Source organism: Rhopilema esculentum, chromosome 16 (genome assembly GCF_057945365.1).
Source record: "Rhopilema esculentum isolate cy_ngs chromosome 16, ASM5794536v1, whole genome shotgun sequence".
Classification (NCBI taxonomy): Eukaryota; Metazoa; Cnidaria; class Scyphozoa; order Rhizostomeae; family Rhizostomatidae; genus Rhopilema; species Rhopilema esculentum.
The window spans coordinates 1,265,102-1,288,593 of NC_142830.1; the positions used below are offsets into that span (position 1 = coordinate 1,265,102).

Sequence of the window (23,492 nt, forward strand, 5' to 3'; positions counted from 1 at the left end):
TTCACTTGTTGAGTAAAGATGCTTGAAGTTGTAAAGCATTCAAAGACAAAAAATATTTGCCCAACCTCAAGTTGGTTCCTCTACAGCCCTAGTCTTACTAAATTGGCCTTTCTAGTCTCAGCATGCTTCCTCCATAAAGCCGTTGACAAACACAAACCTATTTTTATTATTAGAATGATTTTTATTTGATACTAGGACAGAAACAATTAGTTACACAAAACATAAAATTTGACGAAAAGCCAACTTTTTAACAGAGAGATAAAAAATCATTTCAGGCTGGTTTGTTTAAGTTTCTACAATCAAACTTTGTGCTATCTGTGTGAAGAATTCGAAGACTGCAATACAATTGTCTGCACATTTAAAAATTGTGCATCAAGAGCCACCACCTGCAATGGTCAGTATTTGCAGAAATCAACGATTAAGGACTCCAGGACCTCCGTGGAACCAGCTTGAATCATCCTAACTGCAAGTATTTTAACATTGAAAAAGATGACTTTGGAACTTCCCAACTAAAGTCAATGTTCAGCCTCCTTTCTCTAGATAACACCAAAATCACAGCTGAAGACAAATTGAATTACCAATCAACGTGATTTTTAGATCCAAAATTGAGTACAAAAAATAGTTTTTTTAAAGTAAAGAAAAGAATGTCTTCAATCAAATTGATAATGCTTCTTTCTTAATTGATAAATCAGATAATATTGGTTAGAGATAATTCCTTCACATCTCTTTCTGCATCTTTTAATGAGTTTTGTAATGGCTAGCGACACTTATACGCCCTTTACAGTTGTATTTAGAAAGCAGTCTAGAATCACCGCATGACTTTTTTTACTTTTCATACCATATTTGTTCGACTCAACATTCATGTTGATGAATAGTATGTTGGCAGAAAGTAGAAGAAAACATTGAGTAGCCGAATTCAGATTAAGACTCGCTATGAACGTATCAAGAAGATTTCAAGTAGACCTTTTCAAATTTTTATTGCTGACAGCAACCAAAAGCATGTTGTAAACAAAAGCAGCAACAATAAGATCTCTCCGAAAACTACCAGGTACAAATGCAACAATATTTGGTGCTTGAACAACAAAAACTGTAAAGCTTCTTGACGACGAAGTCAATTTTGCTAACCCACAGTGTTAGAAGTTGAAACAGAGTTGAACTCCCAGCGCAAAGTTCAACAAGAACTGCCGTACAAAACTGTTTCTGTCGTACTTGACAAAATCTGCCGTACTCAATTGATTCAAACGTCACACTTCTCGTGTACTTGATAAGTTTGGCGCATTAGAGATCGACTTTTGAAGAGGGCTTTAGATAACTTGTGCAAGCCTAACTTTTTTCTATTACTTTTAAAACAGTGTATGAAAAAATAAGACAACGAACTGTTTATATACCAATTGATTTTGTTTGATCCACTAACTAACTTATTTACGTTTATTTATTTTACTTGTCTATTATTCGCATTTATTCAGTAAACCGCTTTCTGTATTATTGCAATGTATATATTTTGGATTTATAAACATGGCGTGCTCGAGAGAAGAGAGATGCACATCTTTGATCAGGAAATAGAATTAGATTTGTCGCGAGCTTTATTTCAAGGAAAAATCGAACTTCACTTCTGATTTACGCTCACGTAGATAAATTAAATTGCATAGGCAATTAAGTTTCAACGTTGTTTTTATTGCTTAGGAATTTATCCGTGATAAAGAAAAATATACACTGGTAAAGCATCGACTAGCAACCTATGGACGAGCCTCTGTTTTGACGTGTGCAGGGCACTACTCAGTTTTGCAGGGCAGAAACTCTCCCCCCCCCCCCCCCACCGAACTTATTGGTCCAGTTACGCCCCTGCATAAACTATCATCCAATGATCGCATTAAATATGAAACTCAGAGCTGCAAACAATCTTGCGCTGCACGCTAAAGGGTGCACAGCTCATTCCCTCCCATTCAGCATGAAATGCCATTTACGTTATTTATTGCAATTTTGCTAGCTTTTCACTTTAATTTCTTTTCAGAATGGAAAAAAAATGCGTTGAAACAAATATGCAGATAGTAGAAAACAGCTGAGCCAATTATATCTTCTTGTTTACAAATTGATTTTGATGTGTTAATATTTATGGTGCATATGTTGTTATAGTGACACTCACGGGAAATAGGTTTAAACAAGCAATCTCAGAGAAATGATCAATTATTTACAAAATTGTTTGAGATGAAAAAAAGTCTTGCTATAACCCTGTGATTGAAAGGCATTAATACTCAAAAAACTTGCAAGGAAAATCAACTTTATTGGTAGACAAACTGGGCAAATTTTCTTTAACTCGTTAACTAAAAACCTTGAGATATAGAGTCAGCATAAAGCCACACTTGTGATGATGTAGCCATGAAACTGTTTGCGCAGCCTTCTAATTAAAGGATGCTAACTAGATAACTTGTATTCATTCTGCGGCTGTTTTTCAAAGGGAGCCTAAGTTTTTAACAAAAAATGAGAAAAATTCAGCTAATCAACTGCGGTCTTTACTTTCAGCTTCTTGAGAATGAGCCTAGGAATCATAGCACCAGTACTATTGAACAAATAGATTATGGAGGAACCTGCTAATATAACCCCATAGATGGTGCTGATTAAATCTTCTAACAGCTAAATGACTCAAGCAATTAGATGTTAAGAATAGCATCATCCACATCATTCACAACGATATGGGAAAATGACGCAGCCAAAAATGACAAACAAAAAGGCTTGTGCTATAGAGATCTACAGCTCTTTATAATAGCTCAAAAGGAGAAAACTATCTTTAAAGGAGATTTCAAATTAGCAGCAGAAAATTTTTGAAATATAACCTTGACATAGGAAGAATTCATAAATCTTTGTTGAAAAAATGAGTCGCGTGGGAAGAGACGTCATAAACAATTGCTTACAAAAGATAGCCAAAATGTTCCTAGTTTCCTTGAAAATGCAAATGAATCTGATAGTAAAAAGTCAAAATAGATATGCATTGTAGTTTTTTATGGCACTCAAAATTTTGCAAAATCTATCAAATTTTCCACAAAATCAGCCGATATTTTCCTGTGTTGTTGTCTTGAGCCGGTTACGCATGATAATTTGTCAAATTTTCAAGTATTCATTGCACTGAAAAGTTTTTGAGAACTCCGACGTTCTTTTAGAACAAGCTACTACAGGCCTTGAATATCGCTTGAAGGAGAAGATTTTTCAACATTTTTGTCGTACTTAGATCGAATATATTCATCCAATATACCGAGAATCAGCTAATATACGTCATAAAATGGTAGTTTAACAGTTTTTGAGGACTGAGAGAAAAGCTAGAATTCCCCAGACTATGTAAAATCTTGCATTGAATTGTATGTAGCCAATAAAAATTGCAATATTAGATAACCCTTTAAAACTAAAAATTTTCGTATTGACAAATATCATCCAAGATAAGCATCGAAAGTACCAAAAAAGAGTTTTGGCGGTCTTATCGAATCAGGGACCCTGATAGTTTTTCGACACTTTACTATGAGGCTAGGAATATCTGGATAGAATACTTTCCCCTTTCTAGTCTGCATTAGTTTGTGTCTGGTTTCCCGTACTGTATAATATTTCTTCCACTCCCAACAAAAATGTTGATAGTTTTGGAATAGGAAAAAGCATACTTTACAATCACCTTCATCCTTTGGTAACGCGAGCCTTATTTTTAATGAGACTAGCTCGATTCCTAGTCTCCTAAGTTCCTAAGATTGGCACCTTTTTTATTAAGTCATATAACCGAAAGCTCCTTAACAATTTCTTAATTTTCACATCTAATGCCCAAAAAGTAGCACTGACGCAAAAAAACATTGAAACTTGGTATTTCACTTCGATATTTGGCTAGAAAGCAAGACAAAAACACAATCATATGTTGATATAAGTATAAGTAGAGGTTCAATCAATATGGAACATGACCACCCCATTGATATCTTCTGATACACCCTTAACGTGATTCTTTCTATAGGACTCTAGAAAAAACTATTAGAAATTGAAACGTTTTATAGAAAAATATCATTAGCAGTACAAGTTCGTTAACATTTCTGGCTTTCTAGATGTAGGTTCCTCATAAAATGGTCCTTATAGAAAATTGTGCGAATCAACTTCGATTCAAGCTCACCTTGAACGTGGATATTGAAGTTAGTGCAGAACAGGTAGAATGGTTGTTTGCGAATCGCGATTGCATGTACAATTTTTACCAAAAAACCCGTACATATTTTCTTTCTTCAGTATTGTTTTAAAAAAGTGTTGTTGCTAAAAAGAAAGACCAAAAGTGCACCCGTTTCTCTTAAACCATAGTTGTTTTAAAATGTAAACACCCTAACTGTCTCACAGAAATAAATCCGACCACAACTTTTGGCATGTTCCTGTCCGAACATTAAGCTTCTGACAAACGTTATTCCTATCGTTCCTAGACAATAGGGATTAAGCTTTTAAGGAAACAAGTCCTGATTTTCCTGTGGGCCCACCAAAATTGCTACTGAACCATATTATGACATTTTTACTCTCTCTCTCAAAATTTCCGTCGTACTACCTCAGAGCAGGACGAACTCTGGAAGACGGGACGCGTTTTTTTGCACCACACAGTGCCCATTGTCAATTGAGTTTTATCTAAAAACTATTTTCATTCATCACATAGAAAATAACCATTTCACGAACGAACTGCAGTGCGCCCTAATTTTCAATTGGAAGTCGGATAATCTTTTTCAAACTTGACAAGTATTTTCAATTGTTCACTCTTCATATAAAGTGTTTTAAGTCAGAAACCGGTGCGCCGGGAGCCTTAATGGTTCAGAGGCGATTGTGGTTTGCATGTGATGCCACCAGCCACTTCCGGATAATGCCACTACCAGGTGATTGCGGTTGAGTTTGTTGGATAAATATTTCATGTAAATTGGAAAATTGCTTAAAAACCAAAACGTAATGCTCAAGCGAAAGAAACTTCCTTTCATGACACGTTCTTGATAGATGACAGACTGATGTTACAATGAAGATGTCGTTAAAGAACACGTCGTAAGTCTTACGCGTATACTTTTTTCGTCTTATGGAAAAGTTTTTGCAAAGAGAATAGAGTATGACTTTTTTAAAACTTCTCTCACTGTGAGATTAGCTCTACCTTGAGCAAACATTTCTTAGATATGCGATAAAATGCGGTGCTTTTCAGGTAACTCATTTTCAAAGCATGTTTGGAGCAAACGCATTAAAAAATAGAATTCAAGGTACCTTAAAATCATCGGACACAGCACTGAGATACGAGTGTGATAATTTTTGTAAGTAGTTGCTTGGTTTTAGGTAAACAGGTGCTTGAACCAAGGGGAGGTTGAGGGTATCTAGAAACGTTAAAACAACGTAGAAAAATGTGTTTTATCGATCATTTGGCCCAGGTCCTATTTTAGTGTGCAGTATTACACACTTTGTGCAGTATTAATTTAAAAATGTGCAGTATTCATTTTGAAAATGTGCAGTATTGAATTTTGGGATTTGTGAAAATGTCTAATTGCCGCTATCCCAGATTCTCGCTTTGTTCACAAAATGTGAATTTTCTCCGTCAGTTCGATATAGAGGTGATGTAATGCAAATCTCGTATGACCATCGGAAAGACTCTCTTATGAAAAGAAACAAAACGAAATTACTAGAAATTTCCAAAAATTGCAACAACAAAATTTCCTATAAAAAATGTAGTTATAATTGTGCAGTATTGAAAATTTCTTAAAATAGGCCCTGATTTGGCCAGAATTGGAAAAAAATCTCACATCATAAACGATATTATATTTTGAAACAATGTCAAGTAAAGGCTAAAGAATTACTTTGCCGGTTTTATGCATCATAGTGATTAGCAAACAGTGACTGTTATCTATTGTTTTATCCAGATACACGAACCTTCAATTTACTTTCGTGAAATCTGAAATGTGTTATAAGAGTTGAAATGTTATCGTTTCAGGTTACTTTGTTTGGTAATCCTGCAGTCAACTTTTCTGCCACTGGTTTGCAGACTTTTACGACTTCCATGCAAAATGATTGCAGAATTTAAAATTGTGCATCGAGGCTATTGGCTGCAGGGATCAGTAATTGCAGAATTCACAGAGGCTGGACTCCAGGATTGCTATGGATACTGCTTGCATAATCCTAGATGCAAGTCTTTTAATATTGAAAAAGACGACTATGGAACTTGCCAACTGAATTCAATGTCCAGCCACGATGTCCTAGATAATAAAACGCTTACTGCTAATGGAAACTGGAATTTCCATTCAACTAATTTTTCTGAAAAAATGGTAATTTTGATGGCATTATATATAGATTTCACATAAAAACTCCAAAACTTACTATTTCTTGCGTGATATGTTGTTTACTTTTTAACACCTCTATGAAGACTTGTGAACAAGTCAAAATATTTTCAGATTAAGAAAGAATCTGGAATTATGATATCCGAAAATTGGATGAAATAGAATGGATTTTGTGGCAGTGATATGAATGACGCATTTATGTTTGCTTTTATAAAAGGTTGGTCATAACTGCAAAATGAAAAATCCATGCAGAGGCGATGAAATATGCCTGGATACTTGTAGCTGCCCCGGATACGAGTGCCTCAATTGCGCTGGAAATTTGAAAAATATCCATTGTAAGCAGATTTTCTTCTTTCTTATTGTAGCTAGTGTAATTCTATTCTACTTAAAGCAACTCTAAAAAGCAACCTTTTGATAAATTTCCCATGAGCAAATGCTATATCTTATGTTTTACATCTAGAAATTTGATCAGTATCATTTACCGTAAATTCTCTTTTAAGCCTCCGGGGGGCTTATTGTTTTTCAGCACTTTAAAGGGGGCTTATTATAAAGGGGGGCCAAATTAAGAGGGGGCTTAATAGATAATTTTCAATAAAAACCATTTTTTGTTATTTGCGAACTAAAAAATATTAAATCAGCCTTCTATATCAATAATAATGTCATCGTCATCGTCATCGTCATCGTCATCGTCATCGTCATCGTCATCGTCATCGTCATCATCATCGTCATCGTCATCGTCATCGTCATCGTCATCGTCATCGTCATCGTCATCGTCATCGTCATCGTCATCGTCATCGTCATCGTCATCGTCATCGTCATCGTCATCGTCATCGTCATCGTCATCGTCATCGTCATCGTCATCGTCATCGTCATCTTCACCAATTTTTAATTCTAAAATACTGTAAAATCCCGGCTATAGTCCTCGCCGGTTATAATCCCCCGGGTTATAAGCCCACCCCCCCCCCCACTTATAAGCCCCCCCCCCGATAATAAGCCAATCTAATTGACAACACAAATTTTCTCCCGGTTATAAGCTTCCCCGGATATAAGCCCATATGACAGAATTCCAATTTGAAAGCGAAAGCGAGAATGAAGATGACAAGGAGGATGATTACGAAATCGACCATGATTGTAGTGCTGAATCAGAGAACTCTTCTGATAATGAAAGCAGTAACGATTCCAATGTATAAGTTATTCCGAAAGAGAAAAACGGTCAAGATTATGTACTTGACTTTTCTAATTTTTACGCCAAAATTCTCCCAGTTATAAGCCCCCTGAATATAATCTTTCCCCGGTGATAAGCCTCCAAAAATAGGCTTTGAAATAATATAAGCCCAGCGATTATATTCAGGATGTTACTGCATCTTCTTGTGTTATGTCGCCTTCTGAAATCGCGCATTCGAAAATATCAAAGGTCTATTCATCCCTCGGAGTATCAACGGTCTATGATCTGGAAAATTCTTCCAAAATTTTAGTTTTTCCTCTATAACTCAGTACTTGAGGCATCAGTTACCTATAACTTTTCAGGAAAACTGAATCAATCCTTTTTCTGTTCAAAAATTGAAAAAAATCAAAATGAAGTACTAAAAACTGGGGGTAATGTCCTGCTACAAGGCACCTTCTTAGAACTCTGCAGAAAACTGGGGCAAACCTTGACTTTACTTTGTACATTGGTGGCAAAAACAGTTAATAAAGATTGCTATGAGTGAAATGGCTGTTTTAGATTTTTGAAAATTAAAAAAGGGTGGTTAACTCTAGAAAACTGTTTTTTTGAAATTAAAAAATTCTGAAAGCCGAAATGGAAAAGATAAGACCGTCATTGCATAGAACAACAAAAATTGTATATTACTTGAACTTTTCAGGCTTAAATTTTCAGTGCGCAATTTGATATAAACTTGCGCTGCGGACTGTAGTTTTGTAATATCTTCATGACGCAAAGCTGAAGGCATATTAGAGCTCGGCTCTACATCTAAAGTTACCATTAAAGTTATTTTAGAACCAGTACCAGTGTTAAAATGGCCAACAGCTCCAGAAACAGCCAAAACAAGCCTTGCTCTCCCACATGATTATTTTTGGGCACCTGCTCCATAACACACCATCCAAAGCTTCATTTTGATTCTGGGTGACACCCATTTGACAGTGGCTCAACAAGGTGCCCTTTTAAAATCTTTTTGAAAATTGGTTTTACCTCTGGCATGAAAACTGCAGATAGGTGCTTTCCGTCATTGTAACTGACTCTGTCTTTCCAGAATTTGCACCAACTTTGGCTATCTTTTGGGCAATTCCTGTGCTGTTCCTCTAACGTTTTCCCATCCTCCTTTATCATGTGTGACAGGATATCTTGCTTCACGCTTCAAGGTTAGCAGAATTTTTCCTTATTGCCTGGCCATAAAGATTCTGCATTTTATCAACAACTTTGTCTGTTAGAGGCCCTATGTCTGTCAGCTTTTTCCCCTTCATGTTGAGCTTGTATCGACGCAGAGCTGTACCAAGGCGCTTTTGGACATGCCCAACACACTCTCCCTTGACAACGACATTATGATCTTTGAATTAATTGTGGCACTCTTTCTTTACATTCAGAAAACAGTCACTATCGCCGTCTCCAACAAATGTTGTGTATTTTAAGTTTCTTCTTGAAACTGTCGATGAATCATCGGATGATTAACCATAAACAAAACTGCATTATTAACCATCTCATCCATTCTTTGTATACTTCTTGTGACATATTCACAGCTCCATGCTTCATACACTCATAGCAAGTCATACATTTGACCACAAAATCCAATACTTTATTTTGACCATTTTTTGAACAATTACCACAGCGCTGCCATGTCCCATCTACCGTCACAGAGACTTTTGCTATAGAAGCACCATCCTCATCAGCTTCCACATTTTCAGGCTCTTCCTCCTGGGTAGTATTTATAAGTCTTTCAGCAGCCTCTTTAGTGCATTTAGCAGATTGCTGATGAGCAACGTCAGAAAGATTTTTCAAATTACATAAAAAGCCTTTGCATTTTGTGGCTTTGGTAAATCTGCTGATGCACAAAACCTTGAGAGACCTTTAAGCCCCAAAGTTCAATGGCTACATAGGCAGCTGCATTTCCCAAACGTTGTTGGCTCTAGGCCTATCTGGGATGTACCTCTTATTGTTATCCGTGGCCTTGTGTTTGCATTACGACCCCCCTTTTTCTCTTCCTTTCCGTCTAGCTAATAACCTCGTTTTCATCTCCTTTATGAACAAAGCAACAGTTAAAAATGATTCTTCAATTTGAAGCGCGCACGTAGGACACATAAATTGTCTACTGAAAATTGTAGTTAACCATAAAGTACAGGCCAAGAGTTGCAAGGAGGCTTGGTTATAGCTTTTTTGTGCCTGCACTTAACCTATAAAGGAGCTAATGTTTTGACATGTTACTTTTGTGAGAATACAATATCATTTCACATCCACATAAATCGAAGGTTTTTGAAGCTTTTAGATAAAGAAAAACAAATTGTCTTACTTGATCTGTATACGTTCACCTTAAAGTGCCTATGCAGTGAAATTTACCATTCCAATATTTTAAAAGAAATCTATAGAATCCTTCACCCTTGTTCTTATACAAAAAACAGAATTCCGATTAGTTAAATGGTTCTTTTTTATTGAGTGTCAAAGTATGCATATTTTGCAGTTGCGTTGCGAATTTCCATTTCCCGCTTTGACGTCACAGTGATGAGTCGAGGCGAAACCATTTAGTCAGGCCTGTTAAATCACTTATTGGGTCGAATTGTGCAAATTGTGATACTAGCATGCAATTTTGGGCAGTTTGATACGCTGAAAAAGACAGGATATGGACCAGAACTGAAAATTACCCCCCTTTTCTATTTTTAGACTGGGGTACTTTGCCCTGGACCTCTATTGGCGGTATTATCGTATCTCAGTCTCACTTTGATAGAATAGCATGAAACCAGGGCGTTATTTTCCCCGTGACCGTGTGACCATTGGTCACAGGAAATCAGTTAGAGCATTTTTCTCACAGGAAATTTCTCAACCATGGATGAATAATAGAAAAGTTTTATACACTTAATAGAAGGTAAGCAGGTTGGAAGGAATCTAAATGCTCAGAAGAAATCAACTCATTGCACTGAAAAAGATCAAAACTATGTTTCGAAAAGTAATACTGTGCTGAGGGAGATCAAGGAGATCAGCTTTCGTTGCAAAAAGTAACAAATTATGTCATTACCGATATGTCATTACGACCCCATTCCGTTATTAGTGTTTGAGATATTTTTAAATGTATTTCCCATTCCTCCTCCCGTATCACAGGTGTATTTTTGCAGGAATTTCCTGCTTGTAACTCACTCACAACACTACAGATAAATCTCCTTTGTACAAAGTTATAGTTTTTGGTATGAGTCTTTCATAAAATCGCTTCATTTATTTATTGCGCTATGTTAGGAATGGAATTAATCAATTGTAGCAAAAGTATGCTTAATAACGTAAGGTGTTAAAATATTTGGAAGAAATGACTGCAAGAAATATTCTGAAATGCATTTTAAGCTAATCTTAAGGGCTTGGTGACAAATATTTTCTGTTCCCTCCGCTCACTGGGGGCCTTGACCTTCGGTTTTGTCCTAGGAACTCCAAAACCTCTGTGCAGTTCTGATTATAAATATGGCAAAACATTTCTGATAAAATCTATACTTTCATATTTTACTCACGTGACTCCTTTTGTCTTCAACAACATAATTTTATCGCATCATTGAGGTTTTTGAATCACAAAGTCAAAACTAATTTCACAGGAAATTTTTTCAAAAAGTTTACGGTCACAAGAAGTCTTGAAGAAAAAACACTCTGCATGAAACTTTTCAATAAGGGGCAGTTTGATACGTTTATAAAGATAGAATATGGACCCCGACTGAAAATTGTTCCCCTTGTTCTATTTTTAGAGTGCAAGATATGGATATGAACTATATCACATCTTTGTCAGCGTACCAAACTGCCTTTATATTGAGAATTTCCGTTCTCCGTTTATAGCCAATGGTAGAATTAGGGGTCTGAATCAGAGTACCCCAGTCTAAAAATATAACTTAGGGGCATCATATGATTTCTGTTCATTTTACATCTTTTTTGGCTCGTTAAATTGCCTTTATATTGTGAATTTTAACTTTCTATGAACTGGCATTCTCTGTTTATGACCAAAGGTACAATTAGGGGTTTTGACCGGAGTACCCCAGTCTAAAAATAGATCTTATGGGCAAGATATGATTTGGGTCTATATCACATCTTTCTCAGCGTATCAAACTTGGTGTATTCTAAAATTTTGGTGTATTCTAAAATTTTGGTGCTTGTATCACAATTTGCACAATTCTTCTACATATCTCCCTCACCAAAACCTACAATGCCTGCCAAAAGTCTTGGAACACTGACATCAATTTCCAAGCTCAAAACCAATCATCCCCCTCTCCCCCACGGAACAATGTTGGCTTACTATCAAACGGGTTAGGATTTTAGGAGGCACTTTCTTTTGCGCTTCTTTTATGATATTTCCCTAAATCATCAACATTGTTTGAGGAAGAAGGGGGCGGAAGTAGCAATTTTTTTTCATGGAAGGAATGAAAGATATCAAATGCAGCGTAAATTGGTGGGTGCTCCAAGTACTTTTGGCAGGAATTGTATTCTGTACAACCGCAGTTTCCTGATTGCTGTCGACCCAACTCATCACTGTGACGTCCAAACTTGCCTTGATTTTCGCAAGTACCACCTAATTTCAAACTCTGATTAAACACACTTTTGCTGGTCAAATTATGACAATTTTGTTGTCAAACGTATCGGAAAAGATAGGAAAATATAAATTATAAAAAAAGCAGGGCGTAAAATTTCGCTGCATAGACACTTTAATGCACATCAAATCTTTGTCATCGGATCTGTCGTGACTGGAAGAGACATGAATTTTGATTTGATGCAAAGTATTGAACGACCAATTTATTAAATGAAATATCTATTTTTGTAAAGTTTTCTTATGTCGGAATCAGTGAATTTTTTTTGGATGTGGGAGAAAAATTGAGAGGAGGCTCAAAAGAGAATTTACAATAATATCAAATTCAGGATCAGAGATTTTGAAGAGCATTTGAAAATTTTGTTGTAAAATCTTTTCGTCTTCTATATGTTTTAGCTCAAATTTTCCTGATTCAAAGATTCTTTATTACCAATTTATATCTACTAACAGCGCATAAATTTAGCACTTTACTGCCTGCACTAGAAGTAGCATTGTCAAGATGATTCGCTCAACTTGGATTTGTGACAGAGACAAACTGATATAACCATGTCATAATTTGATATATGTTGCAAAGAACCATGCAAACAACAGAATGATGAAATTGTCGGGAACATTTTAACTTATGTTGGTCACTTGCTCTGGACTGTTGTTTTTACCAGCTTAAACCGCACTGATAAAACAGTGTACCAAAACTTTTTAACAATGTTCCAAATTGCTTTTCTATTTTGTCAGTATATTTTAATAAATCCTGTTCAGCCTCAGTAACTTTTCGCAACTAGGCAACAGATGTGCCAGTCATCCATGCCAAAACGGAGGGACATGCAATGAAATGAGCACTACGCTGTGTAGCTGCATTGATGGTTTTATAGGACCATTTTGTGAAAGTAAGTGCTTTATTGAAAACCATGTCAGGAGATTCGGGTAGATGTTAATCCAACATTCATTAAAAAACACATTCACAAAGTTATTCAAGTTTTTGTTCAAATTCAAAAACATCATGAGAATACCTATCTATAGGCAGGAAAATAGCTGCGAAAAACTAACAAATTGCCTGATCTGGCAGGAAAATAGCTGCGAAAAACTAACAAATTGCCTGATCTGAATTTTTTTTCGGATTTCTACATCTCAATGGCTAAAAACAGGCCTTTTACCTCCACTGTTTCGCAAGTTTCTTATTCTCGGTAGTTAATTGTCCTTCCTTAAGATATTCTATCATTCTGTGATAGAAAAACACGTCTATGATTCATTTGATTCGTAAAAGAAGATAAAGAATGATAAATTGTCATTCAAAAAGAACTCAATTTAGGATTTTCAGTAAAACCAGTCTTAAGTGTGTCCTGTAGCAGACTTATAAGAATTATCATTTTTTATCGCTCTCTGTATTGAACTACTTACATTTTGGAATACTCCAACAAAACTTAAATTTTCTTCTTCAGATATAGATGAGTGTTCGAGCAATCCTTGCAACAATGGAGGCACTTGCAACGATAGGGTCAATGGGTATGCATGTACATGTGCACCTGGCTACACTGGAATTCATTGTGAAACAGGTATTGTTACAATTACTTCTACCGGTCACCATAAGTCAAGAGTCTAAAATAAACGATTTCCCCTTGCCCTATCAATACTGTATTCTTAATATGAGGGGTAGCTTGTCAAAACAGAAAACAGATTGAAAGAATATACAAAAATCTTCACTTTTTTCACTCTTGCATTATTGCTGACATTTTTGGCTGCAGTTTACTTTATCTCAATAAAGTTTCTATTTCTTTCGCATAACCTAGCGAAAGCAAATGACTACCCCGTGGCCGATACATAAAAACTCACAATATTAAACAAAGTAGAAAGAAATATAACTAAAACTAGGTGAACTAATTACGAATGCAGAGTAAACAGACAAAAAGGAGAATGTAGGAGTGTAGGAGTGTGCAGCAATGGAATATTTTTTAAAGCGTTCTGAAGCATGAATGAATTTGAGCGTTGCCTGAAGTAGCTTCTTATTTGTGTCAACGGTTAATCGCTCGTCACCTTACCAAATGAATTTGAGTAAAGCTTCATTTGAAAGAAATGAAAAACAATAGGGAACAATATTGCATTCACACAATTGACAAGATCAGATCTAAACAGGTTATACGAATGACAGAGAAGCAGGAAATGTTCCATGTCCTCTACCCCAACATTTGTGGGACACAAAGGAAAGGGTTGAGTGTATCTCTAAAGTTATGCCTAAATTTATGATAATATAGTTTGCTCAGTCCTACCCGTAACTGAGTAAGAATGGATCATGAATCATGAATCAGGGACCTTTTGGATCATGAATACCAAATACTAGTTCAGGAGAGGGTCGGATAAGTTTCGATAATTTTGTTCTAAAAATATTTAGAGAGGGTGATAACCTTATCTCTGGGTCAAGTGTATTCCATTCAGAGGGACAGTCGGGATAAAAGCTGTTCTTGAATCTTGTCGTTCTTACCCTTATCTGCCCAACTACATCTGCATTACGAAAAAATACATAGCTTACAATCTTTTGGTGGTACAAAACATGAAAATGGTTTTAAAAAAACCAGCATTTGTATAAACTAAAGCTTTTCGTCTGACACTCTTCAGAGTTTAAAACGTCAGAACATAGATCGAAAACTCTACGCTAAAAAATATATAAACCTAGTTGTAGATCAAAATAGGCAAATCAAAAACGCGAGCACATGACTGTTGAGGTTGACCAATCAGTGCCGCTTACCTATTGGAAATGTCACCAATGGAGTCCTAAGGTGAAAACAAACTTCTTTTGACTACACAATAGCGGCTTTTCGTGCTTTTGTAGATAGATTCCAAAACTGCAAGATGGAACGAAGATTGGGCTTTACTAATAATCCAAAATATGTTGCCATTATAGTTTTTTGCACAATCTGGGTTTTCCGGTAAATGCTGCCGTATTTTCAGATTTTCAAGACCGAGGTGGCTGTTCTCTTTGGAGATGAGTTTTGTTTCTAATACTAGACGGAACATGTTGCATTGCTCTATCTTCCAATCTTTGATACATATAAAACAGATAAAACAAGTGTCGCGGGGAAAATACTTTGAAAGAAATTTTATCATTCCTATTCCGTTTCTACATTTTATCATAATTGACTGAATTTTAGCGGCAAATGACAATTTAGAAGATCTCCTCGAAGATATGGATATTGACCAATGCAGGGCCAATTCTTGTAACAATGTTAGGAATTTCACTGCCTGTATCGATAGTAGTAAATATCTATCTTATATTTAACGGTCTCTTCTTCAACGTAAATTAGTCTCAACTTGTCAAAACTAAAAAGTTGCACATTTAAAGAATCCGAAATCATCATGACATTGCTTATTTGTACATCATTGCGAAAAACTTTAATGGAAAAGCAGATATCACATTGCATGTCAAACTGTCTTCTCTTATTTTCTTTATGATAAGGAACTTATATAAATCTGCACGAATAAAAAAAGACATCTCGAAATGATTGTAAACATGAATTGATAAAATTCCCAGAAACCATCTCGGAGTTTACGACTCCGTCACACAAGTAGGATAACAACTGTGATAGATAGAATTTATATATCACAGGGGTCTCTAAGTTCCTCTGTAGCTCAAAGAAGGTCCATTGTTGATAAACGAAATTCAGATTTTAATGCATATTGTCCTTTTCTATAATAAAAGAAGTTGCACAAACTAAAAAATTTAAAGGATACAGTCTCTGTCTACCGTCAAATTGTTGCTGGTCTGCCTCACCAAGGGATTAGAACTGGCTCTTGAACAACAGAATTCAATTATTGCGTCGCTAATTCCGAGATTGTCAATTGCAGTGTTGTTATCAGTTCATGACTAGAGGTGCATTGGTGCCTAAAAAATGGCATAATGAAAAATGATCCTTTAGGAAATCTATTTGCAAATGCAACTACAATGTGATTCCGTTGGTTTTTGCTATCTTTAACTAGTACATTTTTACATGTGCATAAACAAAGATGTAAAGGCATGCAGTATAAAGTAAACTCCCGGACAAATTGTTGAAGCAAAATGCAATTTTCTAATTTACGTTGCTCCTGTAACTTCGAATCGCTTCTTTTTCCCCGAATCAATTTTGGATCTGTAGTTCTATCATTTGTTCTTCAAAAACATGCATTTAACAAAAACATGCAAGAAAAAGAGAGAACAGAAACTTTTCTTCAATTTTTGTCCGGGATCAATCTCAGGCAAAACTGTTGAGCCAATTTGCAATTTTTGTAATTTTCTACATTAAATTATTGTCCGGGATGGTAGGTCACAACAGCCATTGTTAGCATTTCCGTTACGCACTATAACTAAATTTAAATGGTTTTATACATGCGAAAACTTTCTTGAATTGAAAGAAGAACATTTTCCAAAAAGTATGCCAACTAAACATGACATTATTGCAACGATCTTCACAATGCAATTTTCTATACTTGTCAGCTTTTCCCTGTGAAGTTTAAAGCAAGCTTTAGCAATTCTAAATTTGCTTTATAGCTTTGTATCTAAATACTTACGGAATTTGAATCGTTAACAGTTTTCATTGAAATATCCCTGGAATGAAAGTATTTGAAGATGTCCTTGGTTTGCAATGTAGAAAATTCATTATTTAATTGATTATTCGGTTATTTTACTGTCCTAACCATTGAATATCTATTTTTCGACCAAGGAGCTTGTATACAATACGCAGAACTGTCCGATCCCTCAAGGTCTATAAATCATATAATCAATTATGAATACCAGCTCAGGTGTGACAACAACCTAGTAACTTCTCAATGGTATCGCTTTACTGGTGAGGCAGGGACGACTATGCACACAAGCTGTCCAGAAGACTTTGGCACAGTTTTTCGATGCAGCACACACGCTGGCGGCTGGCTTAACGGGCAGCACCCAACCATACAAGAAGGAGAAGTGGCAAGAGATGTTTGCTTTGCATGGAATGGAAATTGTTGCAACTGGGTTTACAGTATCAAAGTGATTAATTGTGGCAATTACTTCATCTATCAATTGCGACCAACTAGTTGCTCATTTCGATACTGTGGATCAGGTTGATCGAGCGTACAGCAGAGATGTAACATGTAAAAAATTTCAATATCTTTGAAAAGTGTTGAAGAAAACAGGCGTTAAGTAGATGAGTCTTTTTAAGATTGTTCAACTCGCTGGCATTTGATATTCGATGAAAAATTGGTTAATTTGTGTAACTATAAACATTCTATTTTAGCTAGGCCTTTGCAATAACTTTTTTTATTGTTTGGTCCATGATACCAACAAATAAAGAAATAAGCACTCCGATTATCTAGTTAAATGGGAAAACGACCGTCATGACAATTTGTGTTTTTTGTCAGGGCTTCAAATGAAGTAGCTTGTATACTAAGGAATAGTTTAGACAGCGCGTTATGGGCGCAGCGAATCAAATTCAATTAGATGCGCTCAAAATGCGCCCGTAGATGCGCTCAATTTATTGTTTGCTTTAAGACAGCGAAGCGAATTGAATTGATTCATATTTTGATTCATAAGGTGCTGATAATGCGCCCAAGTGAGCGCATTATGAGCAAATTCAATTATTTGCTTCGATTTCACATTTAGTCAGCGAATTAAGAGCGCATTAAATTGACGCTCACAATATTTTATGGTCAATAATTTAATTCGCTGCACCCATAAAGCCCTGTCTAAACTACGCCTAAGCCACATTGTAAACCAGCATTTCGTACATTTTTAGCCTATACAGCAGAGAATTGTTATCAGTCAATCTAGGTGTAACAAAGGCATAATTGGCTTTCAAGATGTTTACTTTGAAATATAAATAAGAATATTATTCATTTATGTATTTGCTGACTTGTAATATCACGTCTATTTGCACATTTTGTCTAGTTTCACATTCTTATATTGCTTACCACCAGTAATTTTCCTCCAGCAATTCGCCCTGTATTCCTGACTAATTTTTACGCTTTGCTATGCACCATCCTTCATCTTGCTTCTTAATCCTTTCTAATCTCTTATCACTTAAGGATTATTATTTTCAGAAGCGCTATGTATATTCATTTATTCAAGCTTGAAGTAATTTTCCAGTTGATTAATAAAGCAACAGTTTCAGTTAAAAACCTAAAAAATTTGACTTGATTCGGTCAATTTGTCTCAACAGCACAGATTGGCGATATCGTTCTTAAATATATAAATCTCGTCATTGATTGCTCGAAGTCGATGCACAACCACAACTGCAGCTTTCAAAGATGCATTTGGAAATTATAAGATTGTTTAATTTGTGATACAGAGACTTTACGTGCGAAAACTTTTCGTCAAATATGACACCGAGTTTTACGTTTTTTGCATCGTTTGATTGTACTTTTTTAATATTGATACATGGGTTTGAGATTAAATTAATACATAGTTTATTGAGAAACATTTGAGAGCAATAGAATGATTTTTCGACGCATTAGTGCAATAGAGCACATAGAAATCTGTAAATGGTTGACATGGAAGTCAATGAGCGTTTTGGCAATTTTGCGCAAAAATTTTCTTTTTTTTTGGTCAGAGTGATTCCAATGCGTGAAATTGATTGACTACTTAAGTATTTTATTTGAAATTTTTCATTTGAAGTGCGATAAAAGAGTCGTATCCAGTGATGGATAAAATGCTGGTAGGCATAAACATGCTTAAGGTCTTACGTGCTCAAAAAGTTCGACAGTGTCAAAAAACCTTCGGCTTTATTATGCATGACCCAAATACTTTCGGGAATCACCTTAACATGAGCATAAACAATTGAACTTAAAACATCTGCGCACCTTACTTTGAAAACAAGAGGCCCTTCAACTTTTAGAGTATTTATCAATAGCTTAGTATCAGCTTAGTATTAATTCACGATAAAAAAAGACTAGTTTGAAACCGATTTTTCTTGCAGACAAAGGGCAATGCAGCTGCTTCTTAACAGTTTCTTTCCCAACGTAGTCATTGAATCGATTATTAATTACTTACATTGATCGTTATTGTAGTCATTGAATCCCGATATCAAAACTGCTTTGTTCGTGTTTTTCTTCAATTAGTCCTGATACAGCTTTCCTTGCAGAATTCATTACCCATGTGTACCTTTCTTTCTGCTCAACGCTGATTCTTTCTTGCTCATTACCTGATTACGGTTGATCGCCAGCAGTATTTTCTAATGCAACAGGAACTTTTGTTGCATTCAGAGAAGAGGGAGGAGTAAATGCCCCTAGCAATGATTATCATAGAGCAGTCCAGGGATGGGATTGCATTCACAGTTGCCATGGAGTTGTGTATAAAGACTGTTGCGATAGGAGATGTTTTGTTTAGCATTTATTCTGGTGTTGCGATTGCAAGTGAATATTTCGTCAATGTGTAGAGTCTTCTTCTTTGCAGGATCATCTTTACATACCTTTCTGCTTCACCTTTACATTTAGGATACCTTAGGTATCTTAAACATTTAGGATAGCTTGGCAAGTTCTCTAATTTCACAAGAGTTGAAGAGCATATTCTCAGCAACGACTGCCTGTTGAGTTACATGACGTGCAGAAAAAATTTTGATTGCTAGAAAAACTAAAGGTGCACACACACTTCGAACATTAGTAGCTTCTGGGTATTTGGAAAATAGTCCACATCTATAAGGCTGTTTTTCTCAGCAAAATCGAATAAATCTGCTCCAACTTTTTAACATGGGCCATTTGATACATTGTGTTTATGAATTTGGTTCTTTTACCTGGTTTCGTTGAAATTTTGACACATTTCACATCTTGACACAACCTTCTCGATTTCTCTATACATGTTGGGTTGTTAGATGATATATCTGACTAAACATTTTTGTTTCTCGATGCAATCTTTTTTAGGCATAATTTCTGTCTTTTCTGATATCATAACCTTGTTTGACAAAAACAATTAACCATTTGCCTCTTTTATTTCATCTTTGCGATCGTAATAAAGCATCATATAAGGTGTTAACTTCTTCTTGCTTGGTCAGCCTTTTTGGAAAGACTTCATGATAAGTTAGATGTTTGAATCCAGGTGCAGCCAGTTTGAACTTGTCAAGTCCATTCTTTAAAGTTGGAAAACGTATCAATAATGACTAAAAATTCAAGCCAAATGAGTTATCTTCCGTAGATACGCCTCTGATAAACGCTCTACTCAGTGTATCAGCAATATGCATTTGATAGCCTGGCTTGTATACTATGATCAGCTGAAATGTCACTAGCTTCAGCAACATGACTTGTAACCTTGATGTAACGTTATGAAAATTTACTTTTGAATAGATGCCAAAGGTTTACAATCAGAATGAACCGCGATGCTATTACCAAAGAGAAATTAATGGAATCCTTGTGGTGTACCTATAACAAAATTGCTGACCATCTTAAAGTAAGCAGGCACCTAAGCTAGCTTGACTAACGTCTGTTAAAGTAGACTTTATTTCATCACAATATTCTTACCTGATTTGAGAACTTAATATATTCTTTTAAAGGGCTCATAGCGTTGCTCTTTGCTTTATTCAGTGCCATGGTGCTCTTTCTCTGGCTATTACTTTTCATGACTCTGTTAACTGAACGCCCGTCAAATGAACTGAACATTTTACTGAGCAACGCTCAACATGCTAGAGAAAGAGCACCGGTAAAATTGTGGACCGGTAAAATTGTTCGACGGATTGGGATGAGGCAGGAATTAACCGAAGTTTTTTTCGCTAATGCCAAAAAACATCATTATAAAGAGGCAATGTCACGAAACACTTGTTAAGAAAAGAGTTAGACCGTACAGAAATAAATTTTCTTTTTATATTCAAATTCTGATACATGTATTTGATAAATAAATAAGAAATGGTTCTGAGAAGATTTACAGAGAAAAAGATTTCAACGATCTGACTCAGAAAATATCCGTTTTTTTAGTTAAAAAAGCTGTAAATATCTGCAAAAAATATTCGAGTAGGTCAACAAAGTCCCGAAATTTCTGTTTAAACAATTTATTTTAAATATTTAACTGGGGCCTAGACATTCATCACCAAACAGCAACAATATCTGCAGTGCTCTAGCGATGAAATTAAAGAGGATTCCATAGCCAATGTGGATCAAGGCATGGGAAAGATCGGCGATCAGCTTGGGTCAGACAAAGATGAATTGAACTACATTTTCTTTAGGAGTTAAAGCCAAGATGATAGTGTTTTCGATTAATAGTCTCCATTTCACTTCGGATCCAACAAAATTTAATTTTGATTTGCTATTGTTTACTTTTTTAAGCTTTCTTTGCTATGGTATACAATCACCAGTATAGGATGATGGCGTCATAGAATGATGATAACATCATGCAAAAATGTTTATAAGTAAATAAAATAGTAATACTATACATCCCTCAAAAGCATTGAATGTGTACTATGCAAATATGGAATTTTTTTGACAATAACAGTTGCGAGAAAGCACTTGCGGTGGTTAAAAGTAAATTTTCTCGCAGTTGATGATGTCATCAAAAAATTTGACTTGTGTTCAAAATGTTTTTCATTCCATCTTGGATTTGAAACTTGCATAGTTAGTTTAATGAGAAAATGCAATCAAAGTTGAGGTCAAGCCTTTGGCTGATTTTTCAAGAATTTCCATCATTTTTGGTGACGTCATCAAAAACATGTAATTTCCGATGTTAGTTTTGTTTGGCCTTTCTTGGTTTTGAGATCGCCTTGGTCAATTTAGCTTGAATATGAAATTAAAATTTGAGATAAAACAGCTTGCTATTCTTTTTCTACAAAATTTCCTGTCTATTAGCACTCATTTAGTTTGTCGCAACCAATTTCTCCGTTTATCGCAAGACAGAGGTCGTTACACCTCCCAATAGAACTAGGAGGAATTTTTGTAATGCTTGAAAATTATAACTGGTGAATTGGTAATCTTAACTCGGGGTCAATTGCTTTTAGGTCGATGAGCTCTTCTACAGTGATGTGCCTAAACAATTTAGCGTGGGGGTATGAGGGGGTTGTGGTGTTCAGAAAAATAGTGTCTAACTATACTTTTGGACAAGCTATCTCTTATTAAATATTTAATAAGATTGAAATTTATTATCATATACAGTCTAAATGATATGTAAGAAAGAACAAATAGCTGTGCGAGAGTTTAAAGAAAATTAAGTTTACAGAAACTGATATTTCTAGATATCGCGATTTTTCGGTGAATCCATGGGCACCTTTTCGCAAAAAATTAATTATTGGGGAATCGGCAAAACGGACTACAGCTTGTTTTGAGGCCCTGAAGCAAATTGAAGACGAGGCCCCTGCGAGCGAGTAGAAATTTTTTGCTATCACACCTTTCAGATGAGCTTAGAATTCATGGGGCAATTAGTCCCCCTTATCTCCCAACTCGGCGGCCCTGAATATATTTAAGTATGCAAAAAACTGTAAATCCTTGAAGTTTCTTTTATTGAGAGCACTTCTGCCTCAAATATAAATTATGGTAAAACAACCAGACCTACCATCAGTGAAACTAATTATTTATTGTCGAAAAAGAGTTTTTCCAAAATTCAATTTCCTTTTGGCAAATAACTGTTCAAAGTGTTGTTAGTGACGTTTCTATCATGTATTGTGTTTAGAAACGTCATATGACGAGCGCTGTATTTGGAAAGCTAAGATGGCTACTAGCTAGGCTCAGTCCAAGCTTGAGATATACTTCGGCTACAAAAACGCTATAGCAAGCTCAATTTATAAAGTTTTCCAAGTTGTAAGTCTTAAGTGTTCAATCGCCTGCATCTTTGAGATTTCTATATATTGGCGGCGACTGACAGCCGTAAGTTATCTTCTTATAGAAAGTTATTTGCAATATTACAAAAAAGAAAGTTGACTATGTCAAACAATGAGCAGCAAAATGAATTAACTACGGGCTGAAATTTGGTCAAACTTCCTAATTAATGCCAAGATTCCCGCTGCATGACCACCGTTCTTGGAGTTTGCAGACATGATCTGGAAAATTCAGTAGAGGACTGTAGGTCAGTATGGCTGTAGTTAAGTCAAATTCAAAACAAAGTGGTTTTTTAAGTTAATGGATAACAGTTTCAGCAAAATATATCAGGAAGAGGAGGCTCAGAAGTTGACTCACTCTTAATTGGGACGTAGCTAATTCTTTTGTTATAATTTGTAACGTCGGAATTATACCTATTTTGTATAAAAAAGGCCCTAGGTCAAAAGTTCATTAGAAAAATTAAGAAAATATGAACATCTTAACCACGCTACAAAGCAACGTGAAGCCATTTTTACCTTTAATTTTTATTCAATGCAAGAGCGTCCAAGAACGAAGACGGGGCATGACCCAAAATTATGTTTGTGCCTTTGGCGCATATTAGGGACCTGTCATACCCAGTGCGCTTCACAATGTGACACTTTTGCATAGGGTACCGAAACGCATATTACACCGGCCCTGCATACGCATTTGACGCATTTGTGTGTGGTATTGG

The 23,492-nt window shown here is 35.7% G+C and overlaps 1 protein-coding gene across 1 annotated transcript; it reads left to right on the plus strand.

Annotated features, from left to right (window-relative positions):
- Positions 1 to 4,793: 4,793 nt before the first annotated feature.
- LOC135682171 (uromodulin) lies at positions 4,794 to 22,592 on the plus strand. Its single transcript, XM_089113106.1, has 6 exons — positions 4,794 to 5,028; positions 5,957 to 6,287; positions 6,517 to 6,634; positions 12,835 to 12,939; positions 13,492 to 13,605; positions 16,741 to 22,592. Exons 1-6 carry the CDS (start codon positions 5,003 to 5,005, stop codon positions 17,121 to 17,123), a joined length of 1,077 nt encoding a protein of 358 aa, XP_088969232.1. The 5' UTR covers positions 4,794 to 5,002; the 3' UTR covers positions 17,124 to 22,592.
- Positions 22,593 to 23,492: the final 900 nt, after the last annotated feature.